The sequence below is a fragment of the Mobula hypostoma genome, chromosome 9, assembly GCF_963921235.1.
Source record: "Mobula hypostoma chromosome 9, sMobHyp1.1, whole genome shotgun sequence".
Classification (NCBI taxonomy): Eukaryota; Metazoa; Chordata; class Chondrichthyes; order Myliobatiformes; family Myliobatidae; genus Mobula; species Mobula hypostoma.
The window spans coordinates 100,111,111-100,132,298 of record NC_086105.1 but is presented as its reverse complement, the minus strand read 5'-3'; the positions used below and the strand labels follow the sequence as shown (position 1 = coordinate 100,132,298).

Here is a 21,188-nt window from a genome sequence, read left to right as displayed (position 1 = left end):
GCAGCAGCTTTGAGTATCCTATGGACTTGGACCCCAAGATCCCTCTGATCCTCCACACTGCCAAGAGTCTTGCCATTAATACTATATCCTGCCATTATATTTGACCTACAAAAATGAACCACCCCACACTTATCTGGGTTGAACTCCATCTGCCACTTCTCAGCCCAGTTTTGCATCTTATGGATGTCCCGCTGTAACCTCTGACAGCCCTCCACACTATCTACAACACCCCCAACCTTTGTGTCACCAGCAAATTTACTAACCCATCCCTCCACTTCCTCATCCAGGTCATTTATAAAAATCATGAAGAGAAGGGGTCCCAGAACAGATCACACCACTGGTCACCAACTTCCATGCAGAATATGCTGTGGGCAAGCCAATTCTGGATCCACAAAGCAAGGTCCCCTAGGATCCCATGCCTCCTTACTTTCTCAATAAGCCTTACATGGGGTACCTTATCAAATGCATTGCTGAAATCCATACACACTACATACATCCACTGCTCTACCTTCGTCAATGTTTAGTCACATCCTCAAAAAATTCAATCAGGCTTGTAAGGCATGACCCGACTTTATCAAAGCCATTGCTGACTATTCCTAATCATATTATGCCTCTTCAAATGTTCATAAATCCTGCCTCTCAGGATCTTTTCCATCAACTTACCAATCACTTGTCTCTAATTTCCTGGGCTATCTCTACTCCCTTTCTTGAATAAGGGAACAACATCTGCAACCCTCCAATTCTCTGGAACCTCTCCTGTCCCCATTGATGATGCAAAGATCATTGTCAGAGGCTCAGCAATCTCCTCCCTCGCCTCCCACAGTAGCCTGGGGTACATCTCGTCCAGAGACTTATCCAACTTGATGCTTTCCAAAAGCTCCAGCACATCCTCTTAGTGTCTGTATGCTCAACCAACTATTGATTTTTTGCAAGCCTTTTTAAACATTGAAAATGCCATAACACAATTTGAATGCTTTATCTCTGATATACATGATCTATACTTCATTTAATGTTTAACTTTGAACGTGAAACTTGTGTTTGTCTTTCATGCTACCTGGCCTTTTAGGACTTCCTTTTGAAAGTTTGTTTGAACTCCACTGAGCACTCAATCCTGTGACATTTTAAAAATGGTTTTCTATTTGATAGTGCTTAGTTGTGTTTTCAGATGGACAGTTGAAAGTGATTTTTGACTTCAACCTATGGCAGTGTTAATTAGTTAACACCAGAGGGCAGAGCAGACTTGTACTCTGAAGGTACACACTATTAAGATTACAGCACTTGACTCTTTTTCAATATTTTTATTAATTACTTGCCTAGACGAATACAAAATACATTATGATATTATGGAAACAGAAACAAGATTGAATTGCCCCAATACATGTGGACTAAGATGTTAACTGTCCTGTGCTATCACCAGTGGGATCATCAGTTGATCTGCCACCTGCCTTCAGGAGTTTCGGCCTGCTTATGATCAAGACTCCCTCGAGGATAAGTATGTATAGTAAATTTACCATAATATTGAAAAGGTATATTTTATCTTAATCTAAAGCAAAATCAAAACCCCATAACAAAACAGGAAAAAAAGAGGGGACAAAACCAGCTGTTTGGTTAAATGTATAATTGACTTTCAGCAGGTAAAAAATATTTAGTTTGACAGTGTCCCCTACCCCCCCCCCACCCCGGCGTAATGTGCAGGAAGAGGGCAAATTCTGTCCAAGTGAAAGAAGGCAATACTTTGATATCTCATAAATAATGCCATTCAGTAGACCACAAAAAGAGATCGAAGTAGTTTGCTCAATTCATTATTGTCCAACTAATGAGTACTTAATGTCATCAGGAACCTGAGTGACATCAACTTCGTTAGCTTCCATCCTACCTTCATTCACTTGGATCATTTCTGACACTTCCTTCCTCACTTTGCATCTCTATCTCAGGAGATAAACTATCCATTGCCCTTTGTTGTAAGCCCACTGACTCCCACAGCTATCTAGGCTTCACCTCTTCCAGCTTTTCAAGATGCGTGCTTCCTCATGATTGATGGATCTGGCCAATTCCTGCATTTCTGTTCTCACGATGACTCCTTCCGTTTCAGTCTCCTAACTTCTGCATCCAGCAGATCAGTTTTCTTGATTTCCACTGGCTGCTACATGATCCTACCACCATTCTGCAAGGACCACTGTCCATGAATTCATGTTTGCTTGTTTCTGTCCTATAGTACCTTCCCTGGTGCAACACTTGTCCCTAAACCAACTCCCTCACCACTATTCAGGGGCCTAAATGGTTCTTCCAAGAGAAGCCATGAACCTCCTCCTAACTTGCCTTTTGCATTTGGTACTTGTGATGTGGCCTTCTCTACATCAATGAGACCAAGTGTAGATGCTGTTTTGCCAAGCACCTACGCTGTGTCTACAATGGCTATATTGAGTTATTGGTATTTTAAGGGTGTTGAAAGTAGATTCGGAATCCAGGTGTAGTGCTAGGCCTATCAAAAGTGCCAGCAATCTGGTTAGATTTCGATTCCTGCTGCTGCCTGTAAGGAGTTTGTACGTTCTCCCAGTGACCACATGGGCTTCCTCCGGGTGCTCCAATTTCTGCTGTCGTTTCAGATACGTACGGTTAGAGGTTGTGAGTTGTTTTGATGCTGGAAGTATGGTGACAAGTGCGGGCTCAGACTCTGATCGTTTACGCAAAACATTGCCATTTCATTTTGTTTTGTTGTTTTGGTGTACTTGCACCAAATAAAGCTAATTAGGAACATTCACATTAAAAGGGTTTTAATAGTAGTTTGAACTCATCTGCCAAAATCAGACGATACTGGTTCTGTCACTAATTTTTTATATCTGAGTGAGGTTTTTCTTAACCAGATACATTGTCCTATAAAAGTATTTAGCCACCAACCCATTGTTCACATAAATAAGAATTACAGTAAGGGATTTTGATCAAGTTAACTGTGAATTTTTATTTATGAAGCACTTGCTCCTTGAGCTAAAAAAAAAGGAACATTGTAAAGCATGAAAAACTGAAATGTCAGTAGTTCCATGAGACATAGGAGCAGAATTAGGCCATCTGGCCCATCGAGTCTGCTCCGCCATTCAATCATTGCTGATCCTTTTTATTTCTCCTCCTCAGCCCCAGTTCCCGGCCTTCTCTCCCGTAACCTTTGATTCAAAAATTCAGAAGTGTTCATTCCCCCTTTGCTCAGGACTTAGGCTACATCCACACTACACCAGATAATTTTGAAAATGCCGGTTTCGAGTAAAAATGGTAGGTGTCCACACTAAGCGTTTTTCAAAATATCTCTGTCCACATTAGACGGATATTTTGGCGAATCTCCTACTGGGCATGCGCAGGACACACAGAAAACAAGCGAAGAGGAAAGGATATACTTGGTGCCCGTTTGTCCAGTTACAGAGTAGAAAAACTTAAAAGGAATTGCTGTTGGCTCTCGCGCAGGAGGACTTAAAACTTAAAAAAAAACAAATACTGGAGCATATGGAGGCAACCGACAGGGAGTTCACGGACAGTATAACCCGGCTGACGACAAACATTGGAAAAACTGACTAACTCTCTTACATTAATAAAGCACCTTGTTAAATGTATAAAACATGTCTGCATCAGTGTTATCTTGTATTTCCATACAATGTTACATTAGGCTGTCACACATCTATTGTCAAAGAAGTACTTGCATCAATAGGTAAACCACCTTCATACAAGCAAGGACAGAAAACAGGGCAAAGTGAATATATTTATTTATTCAGTAAGCTATGGGTCAAGGTATTTGGTGAGCACATTTCTAACTCTTCTGGCTTTAGTCTCATTGCCGTCTGTTCTGAAATTGTTAGGTTCTGCGAAGCGCAGAAACAAATATCACTGTGATGATTGTATGCTCTAGTATCAATTCTTTGGCGACAATAAAATAATAATAATAATAATAAAACAATGAAATGCTGCGCTGCCGCCATCTGTTGCGGCACGTCATGACAGCGGTTTTAAAAAGCTCCGGTTACCCTGTACACACTGCGACGGATATTAGGCATTTTCAGATTTATTCACTCTGGAGACCATTTCTGGGGTTTTCGGGGGCTGAAAACGCTGTTTCAGTGTAGACAGAAGGTCAAAACGAAGAGAAAAGGCTTCGTTTTCAAAATTATCCGGCGTAGTGTGGACATACCCTCAGTTGAACCACCTCTTGCAGCAGTAGTCTTTTTGGATGTCTATTAGCTTTCAACAATGTGATGGAGCAAGATTTGCCCATTCCTCCTTGCAAAATTGCTCAATCTGTGGCAGGTTAGTTGGAAGGAGCAGTGGACAGCAATATTAAGGTCCTGTCAGAGATGTTTGATCGGATTAAGGTCAGGACTTTGACTAGGCCACTTGGACATCAAATTTCTTCATTTGAAGCCACTCTATGGTTGTGCTGGCAGGGTGCTTTCAGTCGCAGTCCTTATGAAAAACAATCTTCATTCCCAGTTTAAGCTTTCTGGCAGAGGTTAGCTGGTTTTTATCCAGGATCTCTCTGTCTTTAGCAGCATTCATCTTCCCATCAATCCTGACCAGATTATCAGTTCCTGCTGCTGAAAAGCATCACCATATCATGATGCTACCTCCACCGTACTTTACAGTAGGGATGGTGTTGCCAGGCTGATGCGCAGTACAGGTTGACCTTCTATAATCCAGCATCATTGGGACCTGAGGAGTGCCAGATTAGTGAAAATGCCGAATTACAGAAGGATCACATTAAGCAATAGCTAATCGCCTCATCATACCTTTAAAATATCAAAAGATTCAAAGGTTCATTTAATGTCAGATGTATACAGTATACATCCTGAAATGCTTTTTCTTCGCAACCATCTGCGAAAACAGGAGTGCCCCAAAGAATGAACGACAGTTAAGTGTTAGAACCCCTAAGTTTTGCTCCCCTCTAACGCGTAAGTGGCAGTGAGCAACAATCCCTCCTCCCCACCAGCAAAAAATAAAGCGCACCCACTACCAGCACTCAAGCATGAGCTAAACTATAGCAAAGACACAGACCTGCAGTTACCCCAAAGACTAGATTGCACTCACAGTTACCGAGGGAATCCTCGTTAGTTTCTTTTCCTCCACTTAGTAATATGCTTAAATTCAGCGGGTCACCACATCTGATCTGAGCTCCGAGGCAGAAGAGAACGGACGGGTGCCAGGCGGCCACGCCTCATGCAAATGATATTAATAAATGCAGGAAAATAAGCAGGAATCGCCTGTCTGTGCTTACAAGTGTCAACACGTGAACAGATCTAGCGCAACCAAAACAATGTGCAGCAGATTGGTATGGTGGCCCGGAAAATTTGAAAACAGTGCGGATTATCGAAGGAACCTGATTACAGGTAGTCAGATTAGTGAGGGTCAGCCTGTATTAAATTAACACCACATGTACTGCTTAGTGTTGTGGCCATAAAGTTCCAGTCAGTTCATCCGATCACAAGACCTTCTTCCACATCTTTACAGTTTCTTCTAAGTGATGCTCTGCAAAGTCTTTACTGGCAAGGAAATGTTTACTTTAGTTGGCTTCTTCCTTGCCACTCCTCCATAAATACCCTTTTTATGCAGGATCTTGGAGATAGTGAAGCCATGAACTTCATCTCCATGGGTAGAATAAACTGTTATTTGGTTCTCGTACTTGTGGATAATTTGAATTCTGCTGTTCAACATACTTTAAATCAAAAGAATTAGTGTAATCAGCCAGTTTGTGAATAATCTTATCCCACCACCATTTCATGTTTTGTATTCTGAATCAGATTCACTGTCTTACATGATGTAAAATTTGTTGCTTTGCAGCAGCCAAACAACACAATGACAAAACTACTATAAGTTACAAATAAATAGTACAAAAAAAGTAAAGATTTAATGTTCATACACCTGTCAATTAGCTCTTGCTCTTTGGTCCAGCTTTTGCTCTCCACTGAAGCCATTTCCACTAAGCCCAGATATCTGGAGACTATTCCTGGTCATCCTGATTGTTATCTATATATAAACTCACCTGGTTTCAAGAAGCAGTGTAGTTTTCACAAACAAGAGATAATCTGCAGATGCAACATACGCAAAATGCTGGAGGTCCTGCTGAAGAGTTGTCTAGGTGGTCTAAAGCCGTGTGAAGAGCCATGGAGATTGTATCTGCCATTGAACTATTGTGACAATAGGCAAATTGCAATGGGTCCAGGTCCTTGCTGAGGCAGGAGTTCAGTCTAGTCACAACCAACCTCTCAAAGCATTTCATCACTGTCGATGTTAGTGCTACTGGGCAATAGTCGTTAAGGCAGCCCACATTATTCCTCTTTGGCACTGGTATAATTGTTGCCTTTTTAAAGCAAGTGGGAACTTCCACCCGTAGTAGTGAGAGGTTGAAAATGTCTTTGAATCCTCCCGCGAGTTGGCTGGCGCAGGTTTTCAGAGCCATACCAGGTATCAATTATAACTGACATTTCAATGACAAACTCTGCCACCTTCATACCCTGACAAAGATGGCAGTGTTTGTCATCAAAACATTGGTTATAGTCAATACCTGCACCTGAAATTCTGAGTAATATTATCATTTTCTTGTGCTTTCTCAATATTTATACATTTTGCCAAAACTTGTTTACATTAGTTTACTTTGGCACTGTAGAATTTGAACAAGGTGTCAGGGGGCTGGGGTTGTTACGTACTTTGAAGGTGGCAAGACATGTTGACGAAGCATATTTAGAAGAGGAACTCACCACTAGTGTAGTTTCATTTGTGGAATTGAGTACATATTAAAGGTTATGCTGAACCACGTGTAGAATCTAGTTGGATCACAAATACTGTATTTTGTTCATCTTAAAGGAATTTTGTGATGTAATACCTGAGCTGTGAAGCTGGCTTGCTTTAGAGCAAAGAAAAATAAGGAAACATAAATATGTTGTTTAAGCTAATGAAATTTTAAAAGAGAAAGTAAGGAGAATAGTTTTTTTTTGTTGGTAGGATGTAAATTCAGTGTTTGAGTTCTATAACATTTAGGCAACATAAATTAATGGGACCAGTACTTGGTGCCAGTGTGAACTTCTGCCACGTAGCAAGTATATATTAGCCTTTTGTGGATCAGCCAGGGTTCATCTACTAGAAAGTGCCATTCCCATTAGGAGTAGTGAAGCTTTGTGTGACAGTGGACTCCTGTATGATGTAATGTCTTATGGTTTACCCTGAACAACTATCAAATTTATCAGTAATTTTGAATGCTTCTGAAGTCCATGGCATTTGGGAATATTCAGAACCTAATAAAATTAATTAAACATTTTAAAATTAAAATTTCTCAAAATTAATTTTTTTAAAATCATAAGCTGATATTTGTTCCCCACAGCTTTCACTCCACTAAAATAATTGAACTTGTTTTTCACTGGTGCACAAACTTGGCAGGCAGATTCCCCAGCCTCCCTGCTGGAAATTGTACCAAGGTTCATGCATCATTACTGACCTCTGGGATCTCTAGCATCTGGAAACTCCCAATGTAGCATGACATGTAAGTTTGAGAATTCATTTGCACAGGAGTCTTGAACTTGCTGGCACTTGCCAGCAATTTAACAAAATCAGCAGAGGAAAACTGGAAAAATCATTTCATATGACTACTGGTTTTGTACTATAACCGATGTGTTAACTGAACATGAGGTGAGCGTGAAATTTGAATAGGAAACTTGCTAAGAGAAGAGGCCAGGTAGTATGGTAAGAACTGTGTAGTAGGGTTAATTGGTTGCTGCACCAAAGAGCCAGCATGGACATGTACAATGTAAATGCTCTCTTGTTCATTCCACATGTGTGAGAGGCTGCTGCTGTTGTCATTTCTACTGACCTAGATATTCGTGCTAATGTTTTCTACCAACAGGCAGCTAAGTGTTCCTCCTGTAGAACTTGTCAATGCTTAGATGTTTTACCAGTTCTTATCCTCAGTACTTCGGTACATGAGATTTTACATGTATCTTCAGACAGATTGTGATTACACTTTCTAGAATCTTCTGTATATAAGCTAGTTCTGACTAGTGTCTGCTGTTGTAACATGTTAGTTTGTGTACCTTGCCGTTTCCTAACTTTATCATTGGATTCAAACTAGTATGTAAGTACTGGCAATAATTGATACTTGTCACAAGGTTTTACAGTATACGGTTGTATTTGAAGACAGATGTGAGATATTAAAAAAAGCATATCTCTTTCGAATTTTCATGTTCATTTGTGGCCTGCACAAAATGCCATGACCTTGTTTGTGCAGTTTGTATTAGTGGCTTTGTGCAACAAAATTTGTAAATAATGATTATCTCTTGGTTAATTAATATGCACTATAGTATTCTGTGCAAATTCAACTGTTTCACATGTTGGTTATTATGGTTGGATCCACTGACTCTTGACTTTTTTTCTTTCCAGTGATTATGCAGCAGATGAAATCACTCACTGTATTCGGCCGCAAGATATCAGGGAGCGAAGAGCTGTTATCATACTCCGAAAGTAAGATTTTCTCATTCTTTGTAGTAGCTTTAATGCTATTTTTTTTGTGTGTGGTTAAATGCTCGTTTTAATTCTGGAATGGGAGAACAGAAAAATAATCTTTGAGTGCAGGAGATTGTGCTTTTTACACAACTGCAGGCAGCAAATGTACAGGGAGGGAGAATCAAAGTTAACATATCAGGTCAGTTATATTTCAGACTTCAGGCCAGGGGTCTCAACCATGGGTCCACAGACCGCTTGCTTAATGGTATATGTCCATGGCATAAAGGTTGGGAGCCCTACATTTGGTTATGAAACAGCGGCAAAATAATATTTTTAATAATCTCAACATACAGTGTCTTTTTCTCAGTTTGTTATTGTCTGTCTTCAATGTTATCTTGTGTATATACACACACACACACACACACACACACACACACACACACACACACACACACACACACACACACACACATCGCCTTTCTTTCTACCGAAGATGTAGGGGAGAAGGAAGAAAAAGATAACAACAAAGTTGTTTGCTTCATTAGGGATAAACAGAGAGTAAGAGGTGGAGAGTTTCTTAAACGCATCTATTTTAATGCTAAGAGCATTGTAAGAAAGGTGGATGAGCTTAGACCATGGATTGATACCTGGAAATATGATGTTGTAGCTATTAGTGAAACATGGTTGCAGGAGGGGTGTGATTGGCAACTAAATATTCCTGGATTTCATTGCTTCAGGTGTGATAGAATCGGAGGGGCAAGAGGGGGAGGTGTTGCATCGCTTACATAGAAAAACATAGAAAATAGGTGCAGGAGTAGGCCATTCGGCCCTTTGAGCCTGCACCGCCATTCAGTATGATCATGGCTGATCATCCAACTCAGAACCCTGTACCAGCCTTCCCTCCATACCCCCTGGTCCCTTTAGCCACAAGGGCCATATCTAACTCCCTCTTAAATATAGCCAATGAACTGGCCTCAGCTGTTTCCTGTGGCAGAAAATTCCACAGATTCACCACTCTCTGTGTGAAGAAGTTTTGCCTAATCTCTGTCCTAAAAGGCTTCCCCTTTATCCTCAAACTGTGACCCCTCGTTCTGGACTTCCCCGACATCGGGAACAATCTTCCTGCATCTAGCCTGTCCAATCCCTTTAGGATTTTATACGTTTCAATAAGATTCCCCCCTCAGTCTTCTAAATTCCAACGAGTATAAGCCTAGTTGATCCAGTCTTTCATCATTTGAAAGTCCTGCCATCCCAGGAATCAATCTGGTGAACCTTCTTTGTACTCCCTCTATGGCAAGGATGTCTTTCCTCAGCTTAGGGGACCAAAACTGCACACAATACTCCAGGTGTGGTCTCACCAAGGCCTTGTACAACTGCAGTAGTACCTCCCTGCTCCTGTACTCGAATCCTCTCGCTATGAATGCCAACATACCATTCACCTTTTTCGCCGCCTGCTGTACCTGCATGCCCACTTTCAATGACTGGTGTATAATGACACCCAGGTCTCGTTGCACCTCCCCTTTTCCTAATCGGCCACCATTCAGATAATAATCTGTTTTCCTATTTTTGCCACCAAAGTGGATAACTTCACATTTATCCACATTAAATTGCATCTGCCATGAATTTGCCCACTCACCCAACCTATCCAAGTCACCCTGCATCCTCTTAGCATCCTCCTCACAGCTAACACTGCCACCCAGCTTCGTGTCATCCGCAAACTTGGAGATGCTGCATTTAATTCCCTCATCTAAGTCATTAATATATATTGTAAACAATTGGGGTCCCAGCACTGAGCCTTGCAGTACCCCACTAGTCACTGCCTGCCATTCTGAAAAGGTCCCGTTTATTCCCACTCTTTGTTTCCTGTCTGCCAACCAATTCTCTATCCACATCAGTACCTTACCCCCAATACCATGTGCTTTAAGTTTGCACACTAATCTCCTGTGTGGGACCTTGTCAAAAGCCTTTTGAAAATCCAAATATACCACATCCACTGGTTCTCCCCTATCCACTCTACTAGTTACATCCTCAAAAAATTCTGTGAGATTCGTCAGACATGATTTTCCTTTCACAAATCCATGCTGACTTTGTCCGATGATTTCACTGCTTTCCATTTGTGTTGTTATCACATCTTTGATTACTGACTCTAGCATTTTCCCCACCACCAATGTTAGGCTAACCAGTCTATAAGTCCCCGGTTTCTCTCTCTCTCCTTTTTTAAAAAGTGGGGTTACATTAGCCACCCTCCAATCCTCAGGAACTAGTCCAGAATCTAAAGGGTTTTGAAATATTATCACTAATGCATCCACTATTTCTTGGGCTACTTCCTTAAGCTTGTCAGAGAAAATATGACAGCAGGATAGATTAGTGGACTCGTCTAGGGAGGCTATTTGGGTGGAATTGAGGAATGGGAAAGGTGGAGTGACGCTTATAGGGGTGTTTCATAGACCACCTAATGGGGAGCGAGAATTGGAGGAGCAAATTTGTAAGGAGATAGCAGATATTTGTAGTAAGCACAAGGTTGTGATTGGAGATTTTAATTTTCCACACATTGACTGGGAAGCCCATTCTGTAAAAGGGCTGGATGGTTTGGAGTTTGTAAAATGTGTGCAGGATAGTTTTTTGCAGCAATACATAGAGTTACCAACTAGAGAAGGGGCAGTGATGGATCTCCTGTTAGGGAATGAGATAGGGCAGGTGACGGAGGTATGTGTTGGGGAGCACTTCGGGTCCGTGATCACAATACCATTAGTTTCAATATAGTTATGGAGAAGGATAGGACTGGACCCAGGGTTGAGATTTTTGATTGGAGAAAGGCTAACTTTGAGGAGATGCGAAAGGATTTAGAAGGAGTGGATTGGGCCAATTTGTTTTATGGGAAGGATGTAATAGAGAAATGGAGGTCATTTAAAGGTGAAGTTTTGAGGGTACAAGATCTTTGTGTTCCTGTTAGGTTGAAAGGAAAGGTTAAAAGTTTGAGAGAGCCATGGTTTTCAAGGGATATTGGAAACTTGGTTCAGAAAAAGAGAGGGATCTACAATAAATATAGGCAGCTTGGAGTAAATGAGGTGCTCGAGGAATATAAAGAATGTAAAAAGAATCCTAAGAAAGAAATTAGAAAAGCTAGAAGAAGATATAAGGCTGGTTTGGCAAGTAAGGTGAAAATAAATCCAAAGGGTTTCTACAGTTATATTAATAACAAAAGGATAGTGAGGGATAAAATTAGTCCCTTAGAGAATCAGAGTGGACGGCTATGTGCGGGGCCAAAAGAGATGGGGGAGATCTTGAACAATTTCTTTTCTTCAATATTCACTAAGGAGAAGGATATTGAATTGTGTAAGGTAAAGGAAACAAGAATGGTAGTTATGGAAAGTATGATGATTAAAGAAGAGGAAGTACTGGTGCTTTTAAGGAATATAAAGTGGATAAGTTTCTGGGTCCGGACAGGATATTCCCTAGGACCTTGAGGGAAGTTAATGTGGAAATAGCAGGGGCTCCGACAGAAATATTTCAAATGTCATTAAAAATGGGGATGGTGCCGGAGGATTGGCGTATTGCTCATGTTGTTCCATTGTTTAAAAAGGGTGTTCTAAGAGTAAACCTAGCAATTATCGGCCTGTGAGTTTGATGTCAGTGGTGGGTAAATTGATGGAAAGTACTCTTAGAGATGGTATATATAATTATCTGGATAGACAGGGTCTGATTAGGAACGGTCAACATGGATTTGTGCATGGAAGGTCATGTTTGGCGAATCTTATTGAATTTTTTGATGAGGTTACTAGGAAAGTTGACGAGGGTAAAGCGGTGGATGTTGTCTATATGGACTCCAGTAAGGCCTTTGACAAGGTTCCACATGGAAGGTTAGTTAGGGAGGTTCAATCGTTTGGCACTTATATCGAAGTAGTAAAATGGATTCAGCAGTGGCTAGATGGGAGATGCCAGGGAGTAGTGGTGGATAACTGTGTGTCAGATTGGAGACCAGTGACTAGTGATGTGCCTCAGGGATCTGTACTGGGTCCAATGTTGTTTGTCATATATATTAATGATTTGGATGATGGGGTGGTAAATTGGATTAGTAAGTATGCAGATGATACTAAGATAGGAGGAGTTGTGGATAATGAGGTAGGTTTTCAAAGCTTGCAGGGAGATTTAGACCACTTAGAAGAGTGGGCTGAAAGATGGCAGATGGAGTTTAATGCTGATAAATGTGAGGTGCTACATTTTGGTAGGACTAATCAAAATAGGACATACATGGTAAATGGTAGGGCATTGAAGAATGCAGTAGAACAGAGGGATCTAGGAATAATGGTGCATAGTTTCCTGAAGGTGGAATCTCATGTGGATAGGGTGGTGAAGAAAGCTTTTGGTATGCTGACCTTTGTAAATCAGAGCATTGAGTATAGGAGTTGGGATGTAATGTTGAAATTGTATAAGGCATTGGTAAGGTCAAATTTGGAGTATTGTGTATAGTTCTGGTCACTGAATTATTGGAAAGATGTCAATAAAATTGAGAGAGTACAGAGGAGATTTACTAAAATGTTGCCTGGGTTTCATCTCTTAAGTTACAGAGAAATGTTGAACAAGTTAGGTCTTTATTCTTTGGAGCGTAGAAGGTTGAGGGAGGACTTGATAGAGGTAGAGTTGAGGTGGATAGGCTTTTTTCATTGAGAGTGGGGGAGATTCAAACAAGAGGAAATGAGTTGAGAGTTAGGGGGCAAAAGTTTAGGGGCAACATGAGGGGGAACTTCACTCAGAGAGTGGTGGCTGTGTGAAATGAGCTTCCAGCAGAAGTGGTAGAGGCAGGTTCAATATTGTCATTTAAAGTAAAATTGGATAGCTATATAGACAGAAAAGGAATGGAGGGTTATGGGCTGAGTGCAGGTCGGTGGGTCTAGGTGAGAGTAAGAGCTCGGCATGGACTAGAAGGGTCGAGATGGCCTGTTTCCGTGCTGTAATTGTTATATGGTTATATGAACATTGACCTCTTGTGCACTTGTCATTTATTTCACTTTTTATTTAAACTTTAATTCCCAGTTGCTTATGAAGATTGTGGCATAATAGCAAAGATGTGTTGAACAGCATATGCAGTAGTTTTGTGCATTTGTATTCAGTGGTAAGATTTGCTAGTTTTTATAAAATCATCTTCTCCTCCAATAGAACAAGGACGGATGCACCACGTTTGGAGTCAAAATCATTAACTAGCTCACTCTTACCAGTTCACATGTCCAACAGACAGTTGAATAGTGACCGGTATCAATCATTGCTGAAACAGAAAAGATCTCATCGGAAGGCTGATCCAGATGCTGCACACAGGTAGGAAGGAAGGGGAATTGTGTTGGTTGGGGAGAGATTGCATGCTGGAACACACTGGGGGGAATTGTGCTGCGCTTGGAAGTTTTCCCTGTGCTATCAGGGGAAGGAAATTTGTTGTATCTTGCATTGAGTGGAATGTTACTGTTATCAAACTGGACTGAAAGGAAGTTTCCTTAAGGTGAATAAATCCCTAGGGCCTGTCTGGCACATTCTCAGACCTGTGGGAAACTAGAGAAGTAAATGCAGAAGACTGGAATGGCTAAAATGGCATTGCTTTAAAAACAGGTAGTAAAACAGATCTCTACAAAGTGATCTAAATGAATTATGAATATAGAACACAAAATAATTGTTTCCATAAGTATTCACCCTCTTCAAGTCAGTATTTAGTAGATGCACCTTTGGCAGCAATTTATAGCCTTAAGTCTGTGTGGATAGGTATTTATCAGCTTTGCACATCTGAACACTACAGTTTTTCCGCATTCTTTACAAAACCGCTCAAGCTGTGTCAGATTGCTTGGGGGTCGTAAGTGGGCAGCCCTTTTCAAGTCCAGCCACAAATTCTCAATTGGATTGAGGTCTGAACTCTGACTTGGCCATTCCAGGACATTAACTTATCCACTCTTGTGTGGCTCTAGCTTTATGTTTGGGGTCATTGTCTTGCTGGAAAACAAATCTTCTCCCAAGTCGGTTTTCTTGCAGACTGTATCAGGTTTTCCTTCGGGATTTCCCGTACTTTGTTGCATTCATTTTACCCTCTACCTTCACAAACCTTCCAGGGCCTGCTGCAGTGAAGCATCCCCACAGCATGGTGCAGCTACCCCCATGTTTCACAGTAGGGGTGGTGTGTTTTTGATAATGTGTAGTGTGTATCTTACTCTAAATACAGCGTTTAGTCTGATGGCCAAAAAGCTCAATTTTGGTTTCACATGAAATCTTGGCTAGAGTTTGCCAGAAAGCATGTGGGACACTGAAGTGAGTTTTTTTTAAAATAGTGGCTTTCTCTTCGCCACTCTCCCATCTCAGCCACTGGAGCTTGTAACTCCTCCAGAATTGTCATAGGTCCCCTTCCTGCACGGTCACTCAGTTTTTGAGAACGGCCTGCTCTAGGCAGATTTAGAGCTGTGCCATTTTTTTCCCATTTCTTGACTGACTTAATTGTATTCCAAGGGATATTCAGTGACTTGGAAATGTTCTTGTATTCATCCCTTGACTTGCGCTTTTCAATGACCTTTCCGCAGAGTTGCTTGGAGTGTTCTTTTGTCTTCATGGTGTAGTTTTTGCCAGGATACTGACTCCCCAGCAGTTGGATCTTCCAGATACAGCTGTATTTTTACTACAATCAATTGAAACACCTTGACTGTACACAGGTCTCCAAAAACAGATCTCCATTTAATTAATTATGTGACTTCTAAAAAAGATTGGATGTGCCAATGATGGTTTGTTGTATTAAAAGGGGTGAATATTTGTGCAATCAATTATTACAAATATAAAACACAATAATTTCGATCACTTTGACATGAAAGTCTTTTTCTGTTGATCAGTGTCAAAAAAAAGCCAAATTACATCTACTGTAATTCAATGTTGTAAAACAATAAAACATGAAAACTTCTGGGTGGGGGGTGTGAATACTTTTTAAGGGCACTGTCTGTGGACTTTAGCAAGACCTTTAATTCGCTGATTCATGGCGGGTAGTCTGGTAGGTCAGATCACGGGATCTGGGGGAAATGGGATTGGATTCATAATTGGCTCAGTAGTAGAAAGCAAAGCATGGTAGTTCAGGAGGCCTGTGTCTACTGATGTGCCATAGGGACGGTGCTGGGACCTTTTGTCATTTACACAAATGATTTGGATGTGAATGTGCGGGGCATAGTGAGTTATTAGGAGAGGTCACTTTATTCCCTTGAATGACCAAAATCACGAGGGGCATAAACAGGGTGAAAGTACATACAGTTGCCTGCAGGAAGGTGGTGGCAAAAACAAGGCATAGGTTTAGGATCAGAGGCAACAAACTCTAAAGGGACATCGGGGACAGCTTCATGCAAAGGATGGTGTGTGTGTGTGTTTTGGTATGAGCTGCTGGAAATAGTGATTGAGGAGGGCACTTTAGCAATATATACAAGCCATCTGGTTAAGTACATGGATAGGAAAGATTTTAGAAGGCTATGGGCCAAATGCAAGAAAGTGGAACTGGCTCACTGGACAACACAGTCAGCATGGATAAGCTGGGTCTAAGGATCTATTTGCTTTTGTATGACCTGATAATCGATTGATTAGAGTGATGCCAACTTGTGATATTAAAGTAATAAGCAACGGTGAAAAGTGTGTTAACTCTTGAATGCACTTGCCATCAATTTGTGGTATGACAGAAACTGACTCTGGTCCTATTGCTTCCTTTACAAAGGCCTAGGATTTTGGAAATGGACAAGGAGGAGAATCGGCGATCTGTTATTTTACCAAAACACCGCAGGAGGAGTGACTGTACCACAGAAAATTACTGGCGAAAGGCGCATGATTGTGTGGATGAAGAAGACGATGAGAGTGGTGAAGGTGGAGTAGCAGGTAGTCCAGTCCGAAAAGTAAAAATGCGACGCCACTGATTGGAGAGAGGAGATAAAATTGACTTTAACTTGAAGGCTGAAGGTCAAGAAATGCACTACTCGGTTCTGAAGGGGACAACTCAACAGCAACTTTCAAATTCAAAGAGAAAGTTTTTAAAAAGAAACACTCTTTCAATCAAAAGGATTTTTACTAAACTCCTTGAGGGTGGGAAAGTGGCAGGAGATTGCTGTTCTGTTGCAGCCAGGTGGCCTCCGTTTCATTCTACCTTTCTTATTGGGTAACATTGTATAGCCTATTTTCCCATCTTTTGTTTTATGTATTTAAAACCCGAAATAACTCGCACAGCTCTGTGTTAAAGAAAATTGTTTAAAATATATATTAATTAATTTTTTTTTTTAACTACAATTTTTTTTTTGAAATGAGAAGCAGCCAGAGTATCATGGTATCACATGCGCTTCTTCAAACTTCAGCGCTTCCATTGTTAGGGTTGCAAGTTTTGGGAAAGTTCCCAAAGTGATGTTAAATGTATTGTTGCAGAGGAACTCTTACTGAGAGCAAATTTTGTTTCCATGTATGGGGAGGGAAAGAAAGCTGCGTGTTGGCTTGTAACAAAGTTGTACAGTTCTAGAAAAGTTTAATGTACGCAAAGGAATGAGTTATGTAAATGAAAATAGGTATTTTATGTAAAAAAAACAAAAAAACTTTTAATTTGGGTAACTGTCAAAAAAAGTTTGCCTGTCAGCAGGGCCTTTGACCTGGATGCTTGCTTTATCTCTTGTACAAATGCTAAATTTGATTAAATGCAAAGAGCATCACTTTAACTTGAGTGTTATGTCTAAATTCCCTGAAAAAGTATTATGAATAGTCTTAAACAGACTGAATGCAAGAAAACTGCAGATACTAGAAATCTGTAACAACAAAAACAAATAAATTTTTAGGTCAGGTAGCATCTGTGGTAAGGGAAACGGAATAATTGTTTTGGGGTTATGACCCTTGCGCTACACATGCATTCCAGCATTGTTTCATTACAGGACTCTTAATTGTGACTCATTCGCTTCAACTGAATGTTATTTTTTAAAATCACAAACCAAAGTGGTTTCATTCCCTCTTCTCAGGGTCTCGGCCTGAAACGTCGACTGCACCTCTTCCTACAGATGCTGCTTGGCCTGCTGCGTTCACCAGCAACTTTGATGTGTGTTGCTTAGCTGAATAAAGTCTGTTTTGGTGGCATTGGTTGAGTGCAGAGTGGGGTGTCTGCTGTGTTGGCTCACATTAGGGGTCCTGCTGATGCTTGCTTCTATTGACCACAGATGTCTGTCCTTTGTATCAGAGTCAGGTTTAATGTCACCAGCATATGTCATGAAATTTGTTAACTTAGCAGCACAATGCAATACATGATAAATACAGGGGAAAAATTACAGTAAGTATATATGTAAATTAAATAGTTACACTAGTGCAAAAACAAATAATTTTTAAAAGTGAGGTGTTGATGGCTTCAATGTCCATTTAGAAATCAAATGGCAGGGGGGAAGAAGCTTCCTGTGTGTGTCTTCAGGCTTCTGTATCTCCTTCCTGACAATGAGGAGGGCAAGTCTTGGGTGATGGGGATCCTTAATAATGGACACTGCCTTTCTGAGGCACTGCTTCTTCAAGATGTCTTGGTTATTATGGAGGTTAGTACCCATGATGGAGCTGACTACTTTTACAACTTTCTGTAGCTTCATTCGATCCTGTGTAGTAGCCGCCCCCTTACCCTCCAAACCAGACAGTGATGCAGCCTGTCAGAGTGCTCTGCAAGGTACATGTGTAGAAGTTTTTGCGTATTTAGGTGACAATCCAAATCTTCTCAAACTTCTGATGAAATGTATCGGCTGTTTTGTCTTCTTTATAGCTGCATCAATATGTTGGGACCAGGTTAGATCCTCAGGTATTGACACCCAGGAATTTAAAATTGCTCACTTTCCCCACTTCTGATCCTTTCATGAGGATTGGTTCGTCTTCTTTCATCTTACCCTTTCTGACGTCCACAATCATCTCTTTAATCTTGCTGATGTTGAGTGCAAGGTTGTTGCATGTTGCTGTGACAACACTCAACTAGCTGGTATACCTCCCCTCGTGTATTCTGAGATTCTGCCAATAATGGATGTATCATCAGCAAAATTATAAATGGAATATGAGCTATACCAAGCCCCACAGTCATGGGTATAGAGAACAGAGCAGTGGCCTAAGCATACATCCCACTAATTTTTAAACAATTTCTCAATTTTTAAAATTCTGTTTTTCACTTGATAAGAAAAATTTCATTGTTCAAAGGTTCAGATGGAATGAAATTGCATAATTTACAGCAGCATTAATTTGTCAAATATTTGAACATTTCATTTGTTCCTTTCCTGTACTTGTAATTTCTAGAGACCCCTCTCTTTTAAAATAGCCTGCTGCATTTTCTGAAAGGCATTCTGGGAATGTGCGTTACTGCTGGCTTTGCCTGTGATGCATTCCTCGGTCCTCTATCTGCATTGTGCTCCTGGATAATAATATTAGAAAATAAATATTGTATCGTACTACAACCTCAAATTTTACCTCACTTTTACTTATTTGAGTCTCTTCGTTCCATCAGATTGCTCAAATTGCTGAGCAGGAATTTTCTCTCAACTATATATTGGGAAATTAAAGTCCAATGATCTTTATAAACTTACAATCCATTTACCAATCACTGAGCTCCACTTTCCTCCTGGCTGGCTGCCCAAAGCACAACCAGACAGTTCACAATGCATTTTACTTCAACATTGTGGTGTTTGAAGCTCATCTTAACTATGTTACTATCATCACACTTTTAAACTGTACGAGAGCAATTTGAAGAATTGTTAGGAGGAAAAAGATGAAATGTGAAAGCAAGTTAGTAAACAATATCCAAGTAGATAGTAAAAGCTTTTCTAAGTTGGTTTAAAAAAAAAGTGGACATGGCACTGCTAGAAAATGAAGCAAGAGAAATAATAACAGGCCAAGGAGATGACAGATGAACTGTGGAGGACAGTAGTGTGCCAGATATTGAAGGGTGTGAGGGAAGTGAAGTGAGTGCAGTTACTGTTACAAGGGAGAAGGTGCTCAAAAAGCTGAAAGACCTAAGGGTAAGAACTGCACCTTCTTGTAAGAACAACCTTGAGTTCTGAAAGAGCGATAGTGATTATGGAGGTAAAAGTAATGATTCTTCAAAAATCATTGGACTCTGGCATTATGCCAGAGGACTGGAAAATTGCAAATGTCCCTCCATTCTTTAAGATAGGAAGGCAACAGAAAGGAAATTATAAACCAGTTAGACTGACCTCAGTGGTTGGGAAGATGTTAGAGTCAATTGTTAAGGATTATGGAGTATTTGGTGACACGGGACAAGACGGGACAAAGCCACCATGGTAAGGGAAAATCTTGCCTGAGGAACCTGTTGGAGAGGAGATTCCATGTAGGCTGGATGAAAGGGATGCAGTTGACGTATATTTAGACTTTCAGAAGGCTATTGACCATGTGCTACTCATGAGGCTGCTTACCAAGTTAAGAGTCCATGGTATTATAGGAAAGAATCTAGCATGGATAAAGCATTGGCTGATTGGTAGGAGGCAGTGAGTGAGAATAAAGTAAGCCTTTTCTGGTTGGCTACCAGTGACTAGTGTTCTGCAGGAGTCTGTGTTGGGACCACTTCTTTTTATGTTGATTTAGATGATGGAATAACTGGCTTTCTTGCCAAGTTTGCGGATGATACGAAGATTGGTGGAGGGGCAGGTAGTGTTGAGGAAACTGGTAGGCTGCAGACAGACTTCAATTAAGAGAATGGGCAAGAGAGTAGCAAATTAAGTATAATGCAGGAAAATGCATGGTCATGCACTTTGGTAGTAGAAATAAATGTGCAGACTATTTTCTAAACGGGGAGAATCCAAAAATCTGAGATGTAAAGGGATTTGGGAGTCCTTGTGCAGAACACAATAAAGGTTAGCTTGCTGCTAGAGTCAATGATGAGGAAGGCAAATGCAATGTTAGCATTCATTTCAAGAGGTCTAGAATACAAGAGCAGGGATGTGATGCTGTGGCTTTATGAGGTATTGGTGAGGCCTCAACTTGAGTGAACAGTTTTGGGCTCCTCATCTAAGAAAAGATGTGCTGGCATTGAAGGTCCAGAGGAGGTTTGCAAGGATAATTCCCGTGATGAAAAGCTTATCATACGAGGAACGTTTGATAGCTCTGAGTCTGCATTCGCTGGAATTTAGGAGGATGAGGGAGGATCTCATTGAAACCTTTCCAAATATTGAAAGGCCTAGACAGAGTAGATGTGGAAAGTATGTTTTCCATGGTGGGAGAGTCTAGGACAAGAGGGCACAGCTTCAGGATCGAGGGGATTCCATTTAAAACAGAGGCAGAGAAACTTCTTTAGCCAGAGGGTGGTGAATTTGTTACCACAGGCATCTGTGGAGGCCAGGTTGGGTGTATTAAAACAGAACTTGATAGATTCTTGATTGGACGTGAACAAACAAGGTGAGGCTGAGGAGGGGAAAAAGGATCAGCCATGATTGAATGGCAGATCAGATTTGATGGGCCAAATAGCCTAATTCTGCTCCTATATCTTATTATATATCTGTTCAAATTTAAACTTGTCTATTCCTAAATAGATGATACCTTCATTATCCCTTAGAATTGGCTATTTCAACAAACATCTGACCAGCTTTCCCCTTGGGTCATCCAAGCATTTGCCTGTGTTTTATCAGTACTGACACGTTTGATCGTCACCATCATGCTAAGTAACCGAGTTAGTTCTGTAATATGGTGATCTGTTATCTAACTAGTGTTGCATACTGTACTAACAT

The 21,188-nt window shown here is 40.7% G+C and overlaps 1 protein-coding gene across 1 annotated transcript in view; it reads left to right on the top strand.

The window, feature by feature from the left end:
* alkbh5 (alkB homolog 5, RNA demethylase) overlaps positions 1 to 18,896 on the top strand; it is a 33,078-nt gene extending 14,182 nt beyond the window's left edge. Inside the window, exons 2-4 of the mRNA XM_063057381.1 lie at positions 8,404 to 8,484; positions 13,624 to 13,779; positions 16,181 to 18,896. Coding sequence (XP_062913451.1) covers positions 8,404 to 8,484; positions 13,624 to 13,779; positions 16,181 to 16,376 — 433 coding nt within the window. The 3' untranslated portion in view covers positions 16,377 to 18,896. The remainder of the gene's footprint in view (positions 1 to 8,403; positions 8,485 to 13,623; positions 13,780 to 16,180) is intronic.
* Positions 18,897 to 21,188: the final 2,292 nt, after the last annotated feature.